We start from the raw sequence: 8,498 nt of genomic DNA, 5'->3' as shown, positions 1-8,498 counted from the left end.
GAAAGTTCTCAAACCTTAGGTCATTACATCCCCCCTTTGCAAATTATAAAAACTTTAATATGGATACACATTTTGACAATATAATAGTTTTCCACATTTATTGGACAACTTTGATTTAAACTACAACCGGATTCTTTAAAGTATACTGCACTCAAAAAAATTAAATGACGCAAAACGCATGAATTTATTTTATACGTGAACTCGGAAAAAAAGATTTGTGACCTAATAATATACTGTCTTCAAAAGCAGGTGACTGTGTGAGTGCTTTAAATGTGAGAAATTAGCATTTTTTGGTGCGGGGTGGGTTAAATGGAAGAGATCCCCAATACTCATTTCTTTATAAACATTTCAGTCGGTACTTCTGCATGCTCGGCTACAGGACTTTACAAAACTACACAGACAGAGCTCCCGATAAGCGAGATATGGCTATCTTCAAAGCCCTTATCGAGCACACGTACCAAGACATCAATTTCTTCTCATTTCAACCAAAGGACTTTAAAAGGAGAAATTGTTAGTTCTTGTTCACTATCTTCCTCCATTTCACCTGTTTTTCAATCAAAGATTGCTATTTGAGCTGGGAAAATGTTTGTTATGCTAACCCTGTTCCAAGAATTTGATCAAAACCTGGATAGAAGTACAAAAAGTGAACCATTTTTAGGAATTACTGCAATGTGACAAAAAGTGAAATATTTGACCGGAATTCTATAAAGAAAGATAAAATGGTTTGAATTGTATTGAGAAAAGCAGCAGGAGACAAAAGAAATTTATGTAGGAAAAAAAAACAAAATTTTGATGAATATTTCGTATAATGTCTGCCTTGATTAGGCAAATGTTTTCAAAACTAAAATCTGTCTTCAAGGTTTGAATTCAAACTATATCACTCGAACTAACCATTGGTTTTTTTAGAACTGTTTCTGCTCCCAAAATAGTTTGACATTTTGTGTTTTTCTACCTTTATAACTTGCAAAGATGAATACTGTGAACTGGGTCTATCAATTTTAATTTTTCTCTACAATCACAAAGAGGCAAACATTGGTATCAATTTAAAAGGTCAAATTTTGCCAATTCTGGGAAAGGATTTTTTCAAACTGTTTTTTTTTTTGGGTAAGACAATAAATTATGCTGTTATAGTGGTTACAACTTGCTGGGCAAAAATAGATGATGAACTGATACCCAACCCAATTGGATTTATAAAAACCAACATTGCTTGCGAAGTTCAATTTAAACTCTTTTTCATAAAACTAATTTGATATTAAACTCTGTTTAGTTGGATGCTGTACCTTCCAATTGGACATGTACAAGCAGTATGGCCAAGGATACGGCATGTCCCCCGCTGAGTATTATCTGAAACTGTTCGACCTGAGAAACAGGACAGAAGGAAGAGAACTCGTTTTTGCCAAGGTTATACTAAAACACTCTTTTTATATCACGTTTTTAAATGTTCCAGACTACGTACAGTAATCCAGGTTCTGACAAATTTTGAACTCAGTAAGGTCGTATGGCATTAAACAACTCTTAAAAAATTATGTCCACACTTCTGTCGGTTCGAGCTGTCCTATATTGACCAAAGGCTGTTCGGTCTGTTCAATGCTCACTCTCTGATCCAATTGGTCGGAACCTACTGTCTGAAAAAAAGTTGGTCTAGCCAATATTGCTATTGGGCCTGGAACCTCATCTTCATTTCTTTGGTTTTTCTTATTTTAGCAAATTTGACGAAATCGGGGACAATGCAAAAAACACCAGCAACCAAATAGGCGTTCCTTAGTCAATGATTCCGGCAGCAAATTCTAGCGACAATAGCACTGCAAAAATCGGCGACTAATGCCCCAAAACCAAAGAAAGAGATTAGAGGCGGCAACGAGATCAAAGGCTTAGAGTCAATTTCACTTGTCGCTGTTTTCGCACACTGAAATCGTCGGTATCGTCGTTTTTGTTCGGTATTTAACATTCTAAGCGTAAGACAGATTCGGTATCGTCCTTTTCAAACGTAAGAGAGATTGGTGTTGTCATTTTTACACTTGAGTGAGATTCCGTATCTTTCGAGGAGCACCCGGATTTTAATCTCCGGGTCCGTAAAACAGATAAGTCCAGTGGACCGAACAATGAAAATAATCGTCACCGGTCGTTTTGAAACAAAACCAACCGTCAAAATTTTGCTCTCAAACTACAAGAAATTATGTCAAAACTCAATGAACGCAAATTAATCAACAGAAATCTTAGCGATGAGCTAAAGTGAGCCTATTTTTGCAAATGAGCTGAAAAAAAAACAACTTTTGGTGAGTTTGCAAATTCTTTCAGAAATCTTTTCTAAGAAGAATGCTTGAAAGTATTGCAAAAAACCGTATCATAACGTTTGACTACACTGTATACAGAAAATGAAACTTTCTAAAGGAAAAAAAGTACCCGACAATTTTTTACGTCTAAAACTGAAAAAAAAACTGACGATTTCTTACGTTTAAAAACCGACCATACTGAATCGTTTGAAACCGAATATAAAAAATCTCTCTCGCGTCCAAAAACGACTATACCGAATATTTCTTACGTTCGAAAACGACGATACTGAACAAACCGAATATACCAAAGTTTTCTTACTTTTGAAACCAAAGATAGCAATTATTTTTTTTTAGTTTTTTGTCTTCTTTGTTCAGTCTTCTAGATAACGTAAATTGCCAGAATTAGCGACCCAAATACTAAAATTTAAAACGCATCGAACCTTTTCGCGTTTGCTTACTTTATAGATTTCATTACATATGCGTAAACTACATTCGTAAAACAGCAATTTGCCGAGTATATATGCTCCAGCAAATGTGCTTCTTGCATGGTAATTTATCATGCTACCTCGGGTAAGAAAATGTCTCAAAACAATGTAAGGACTGCGGTGGAACGTGCTGTATTTCATACGAAAAAATTTTCAATACAGGACACAATATGTTAAGATTTCTTAGCTGGCTATTTTGTTAGAGCAAAAACCATTACTACACAAATATAATACTTGGACCCTAAAAAATGAAAACCAGAGAGAATCTACGAAAAATTCGCGGGCTAAATTACATGTGAGTAGAGCAGTTTGTGCGACCAAAATTTCTTTATGGTTAATTTGAGGCGGAACTTATTTGAATGAAAATTGGTTTCTTTGTTTCTTCTAAGCGTCGCCTTTATTTCATGTGTTCTTAATTTGTTGAAGTTTTTCTTTCTAAAGCAAGTTTCTTCTTGTCTCAATTTGATCTTGTCAGATCTCAAGCAATATTGGTTTCTTAAGATATTTTTTAGCAGAAAATCTTTTAGGGCAGTGTTTTCAGAATTTTAGTGTAGATATTTGAATAAAATATTTTATCCTTCATTCAGAACGTTAGAAAACGTTGCAAAAGGTCTCGGTCACACGAGTTAATGTTGTCAGAAAATTGCTAAATCTTACATAACAAAAAATCAGAGGAACCCTTTCAGTTTGTGAGGAGAGGGAATTTGTGTGTTATATTAATGGAATAAAATATGGAGCTGAAACCAACAAGGCGGCTCGTAATGTGCTTTTGCAAATGATGCTCCGACCCGAGCTCATCTACATTTTTGACTAAATTATCAACCAAATGAAGAGATAACAAAAATAGATGTTTGAGTTTAAAGCAATCGTTTCCACAACTTATCTACTAATTGAATTACATATTGCCAAGCCTCATTACAGTGCAAACGTGATCTGACATTAACGAGACTAAGAGACAAACAAACAAACAAAATAAAATTAGCCCAAACAAAAATTTCACGGCAAAAACTGAATATCTAAATTTAAAAGCACGTATTAACAACGACAAAGTGCAGTCAAGTAAAACCTTAACTAAACAGTTTACTTTTTTCTAAAAATACAGCAGATGGAAATTTTTCTTAATGAGACTGGGTAACAAGTCGACAAAAAGAAACAACAGTGAGGCGAAACTTAAAAATTAATCAACATTTCTTACACCAAGAAATTTCAAATGTCTTAAAAATCACCACTAGCTTTTAACTAAATAATCCTTAATAAATTACTAAAAATTCAGAACAAAACCAAATTGACTTGTCTTTGTCTTTGGTTAGACTAAGCCACAGAAGCGAGCTAAAGAGAAACTCAAAAAATTACAAACGATTTGCGAAAACACAAACTATAGCTACCATTAAAGTCATTGGCTATCATCTGAATACTATGTATTTTTAATTCAATTGTTCGATTCTACTGATTCAACCGAAAGATTTGAATTGCGAGATTGAAAAAGTTTACTTGCACAACATTTGAAAACCATTGGGATCTGTTAATACGCGATTGCTCTGAAAGAAGAGAAAAAGAAACGCAAAAATTGTTCACTCAATAAACGTTCAGAAAAGCTCATATTGTCCAACAAACAAAACATCAAGGACATATAAAATCAATAGATATGTTTTCTCTTGAATTACAAGAAATTGGATGGGACCTCTCAATGATGAAAATAAGTTACAATTTGACGAAAAGAACAACAAAAACTGAAAAGTTTGAAAAATTTCAATATGTTTATCATAAACTTTAAGAATATTCGCTATAGACTGACTGCTTCGGGTAACATCATTCATTCAATGCTCAATTTGAAGACTATGAGAACTGTCAGCAAATTACGGCTACCTAAAGAACAAAAACAGCAAATTCAAAAAAAAATTGAGCGAGAAAAGTGTCGAAGACATTGAAAAAATGAACTTTTCACTAAAATCTCTTCTATTTTCAATTAGTTTTTAAGAGCAATGGGATTTATCTTATTTATCAATGTAATTTGAAAAAATCAACAAACATAAACAAATACATTAGAAGAACAAAATTTTCGAGAAAACACGTATTAACAACGCAAATAACTTCATTAGCTTTCAACACAAGCCAGTAAATACGCTAAAATATGCCTCGATGGGACAAAAAGTGTGTTTGCCAATCATATTACATCAGAGAAACCATACAACAAGTTATTGACAATGAAAACGAAAACAGAGACAGGCAAAAACCAAAAATTCAGTAGAAAAATGACAGATGAATAGGTCGAAGCAATTCCAATCCTAAGCTCTTCTCTGAAAACTCTATCTATCATCCGTTGAACTTTATCCCTAACACAACGGGGACAATCAGCAGTAGGATGATGTGATAAGATTTCAAAAGGATCCAAAAATAAAATAAAGTACCCAAAAATTAAAAAAAAATATGAAATCTCGTGGCATTGAAGTTTTAAAACTAATAGGTAGACGATAAAACCGCTAACCAGATTAAGTAGAACAAAAAAAGATTCTGCTAGTACTAACATTGAACAAAAAATTACGAAAAAAAGTTTAGGATTGGTTAATATTCAAAAAAAAATTCGAAAAATCATTTTTAACTCTTAACAACCATTAAACTCAAATCTTTCAACGGAGCTCAATATCTACTCTCAGAAATAACCCGATGGGAGAAACAGCATGATGGTTATGCATATTTAATTAAAGTGATATTACAATAAGTCTTATGACTGCGAAAACAATAACAAAAACACGCAAAAACCAAAAACGGTAAAAAAAAAAAGTAAGAGAATAAAGTGACGTAGCCAATTAAACCATTAGCTTTTCTCTGAAAACTTTGTCTGTGATCCACTGAACGTCCCCTCGAAGGCAACTGGATTTATATAAAATTTGGATAATGTGTATAAGGTTTGGATAATGTGATAAGAGTTCAAAAGTAACCAATAATACAAAAATATCCAAAAAAAATTTAAAAAATAAATTGAAATCTTGTGTCAATGAAGTCATATAACCAATAGTTAGATAATAAAACCGCTAACCACAAAAATTTTAGTTGCAGTATAAAGCAAGTGGGTCCTGTCAGGACTGACACTGACTAAAACTTCACGAAAAGTTTAACATTTGTTAGTGTTCAAAAAAAAGTTTTCGAAAAATTATTTTTATATACTTAACAGCTATTGAACTCAATAGTTTTCAACGGAAGTCAATAAATACAATCAAAGATGTCCCAATGGGAGTATATTTAACTTTTCCATGCATAGGTAATCAGCAAGACATCACAATAAGTCTTATGACTATTAAAACAACAACAAAAATAGGGAAAAACCAAAAATTCAATAGAAAAGTGCGAAAAGAACGTGTTGAAGCCATTTAACCCATAAATTTATCTATGAAATTTTTATCTATAAGCCACTGACCATCGTCGTTAAGCCAAAGGTAGCAATCAATATTTGGATAATGTGATAAGATTTCAAAAGTAACCAATAATAAGAAAAAAACCCATTTTTTTTTTAATTTTTTGAAATCTTGTGTCATTGAAGTCATATAATCAATAGTTAGAAGATAAAACCGCTAACCCGATTAAATTTGGTTGCAGTAGGAATGAAGAGGTTGCTGTCACCCCTGGACTGACTTACAGTTCACGATAAAAAGTTTGATTCTTTAATGTTCAAAAAAAATCGAAAAATTGTTTTTTAAGTCTTAACAGCCATTAGCTGTCGCCTCAAAGCACTAGATATGTTGACTTAATGCTCATTGTGAAACATATTGCACTGTTAGTCAATGAATCAAAGCCATAGGACTCAAAAAAGTTAGTGAAACCTCAAAAAAAATCAAAATTTCATTTAAAATTACGAAAACTTAGAATCGAAGCCAAAAAAAAACATGAGCGATTTCTTGAAAGCAATGTTTTTGTTGATTGGGCTTAATTTTACTGTAAAGGAGGTTTGTCCTTAATAGAGCCCTGATATAAAAAGTGACTTGTCTCTAGGTGACTTTAAAAAGCAAAAAAAGAGAAAAGTTTTTAAAAAAAGAGCTCTCAAATAGAGTTTGAATTTTTTTTTGACAATGGACTTCACAATGAGACCAGAACTAGTCTTTTTTATTGCCTTTAGTCTATTAGGAACAAAAAATTGATCCATTTTTGGCGTGAAATTTAATTTTGAAATACTATTTTTATAGAAAAAATTTTAAATTGGAGATAAATTACACTAAAAGTGGACAAATATCGCGTGTTCACACAAAATTTCAATCCTCGATAAATCCTTGAAAAAAACGAAAATGAAAAAAATCTTTTTAATTTTGAATTCTAGGCTGGACCAGCTTTTTAATGATACCACTCACATTTCTCTACGACGAATATATCGATCGGCCAAAATTGACTGAACAAAAAAAACCCATTTGAGTATATAGTTCCTCCCCCCCCCCCCCACAAGTGGGGTCGGAACAATGAGATCATTTTGATCGAGGATCTTTAAGTTTAGAGTTGCTTTTTAGTCGGAGTGGGACCCGGATATCTGCATGAACATTCTTAGCAAGGTCAGCTTTGGACGGGGACTGTTTCGAGACACGGGGGGTCGAGGACTCAGGTTTCCCTACCTCCTGCCCCCTTTGGGTCCGACAGGTGACGAGGTCATCATTTTTAATGCAGGACGTTTCAAGAGGGAATTCACATTTACATGGTTCCTGGAAAATGTGATTTGCCAGGAAAAACCCGGAATTTGTGACCCAAACTACCAGCGACTGTTTGAAGAACAAACGATGGCTATGACCATGGTTGTGAACACCTAGTCTTAACGAAACAGGCGCATTTTTATCAAACTTTTGATGAAATGACAAAGCATCTGGTTATATTTTCAGCAGCATCAAGAAACGTTCATATCAACTCGAAATATTTCCCAACAGTTAATGCTAGATCTGCTGTATACAATTGTTTTTTCAGTTTTCAAAAGACCATCTCAACTCTATTTTTATTATGATTATCTACGATTGTCCTCGATAAGATCTTACAGGCCGTAGACTTACTGCTGGATTCTATCGCTGGCGCCGAAATTAAGAACTGGCTCCCCTCCCCATATTATGCAAATTATGGAAAATAATTCACACCTAGCGTTCCGCAACTGCTAAATTTATTCACAGCCATCTGCCAAAAGGAAGTTAAACCTATAATCACTTATTTTTCCTCAGCCTTTATTCAAAACGTAATCCAGGAAAAGCCAACCAAGAAAACAGCCGGCAGAAACAACTGATAGACATAAACTGCGTAAAAGCTTTTAAAGTAAATTTGGCCTTCCAATATTGTATACGCATACGGATCGTAAAACGCATCAAAAGTAGTTTGGTTAGTCTTGTTAAGAAGCATTCAAAAACCTTTTTTCCAATATCGTGTTACTCTCTTGGGAAAACAATACTTTCCCTGATGCCCAGTTTAAGATTATTTTATCATTCGAGTAACCGTACCTTGATAGTACAATACTACAAAACATGCACGCACCCTAATGTCTTAGTAAATCAGTGCTGAAACCTTATTTTCCATTTGTATCTGTTTTCGAGCTAAAACTAAGACATTCAAAGAAAATTCCATAATAATCCATAAAACCATACAAATCTGCAATTTTGGTCCAAATTTGTCACGTTTGAGGAGGCACTAGACGTGTATTTTCTAGTTTCGGTGTGTATTTTTATCATCTTAATACGTTTCTTGCAACGTTTTAAGATTGCAAGTCATAGTTATGCTTAAAAAA

General features: G+C 33.6%; 1 protein-coding gene across 1 annotated transcript; it reads left to right on the top strand.

Moving 5' to 3' along the window:
• Positions 1–353: 353 nt before the first annotated feature.
• On the top strand, positions 354–7,721 carry LOC142349383 (uncharacterized). The gene is made up of 3 exons (XM_075400894.1): positions 354–510; positions 1,268–1,401; positions 7,252–7,721. Exons 1-3 carry the CDS (start codon positions 366–368, stop codon positions 7,543–7,545), a joined length of 573 nt encoding a protein of 190 aa, XP_075257009.1. The 5' UTR covers positions 354–365; the 3' UTR covers positions 7,546–7,721.
• The last annotated feature ends 777 nt before the right edge of the window (positions 7,722–8,498 follow it).

Source organism: Convolutriloba macropyga, chromosome 11, assembly GCF_964194025.1.
Source record: "Convolutriloba macropyga chromosome 11, txConMacr16.3, whole genome shotgun sequence".
NCBI classification, from domain to species: Eukaryota; Metazoa; Xenacoelomorpha; order Acoela; family Convolutidae; genus Convolutriloba; species Convolutriloba macropyga.
The sequence above is the reverse complement of the archived record's forward strand: the minus strand, read 5'-3'. Positions and strand labels throughout refer to the sequence as shown.

Coding starts and splice junctions, on each gene's coding strand:
- LOC142349383 (XM_075400894.1), top strand. CDS start 366: ATGCTCGGCTACAGGACTTTACAAAACTACACAGACAGAGCTCCCGAT. Junction 511..1,267: donor GGACTTTAAAAGGAGAAATT/GTTAGTTCTTGT, acceptor AACTCTGTTTAG/TTGGATGCTGTACCTTCCAA. Junction 1,402..7,251: donor GAGAACTCGTTTTTGCCAAG/GTTATACTAAAA, acceptor GTTGCTTTTTAG/TCGGAGTGGGACCCGGATAT.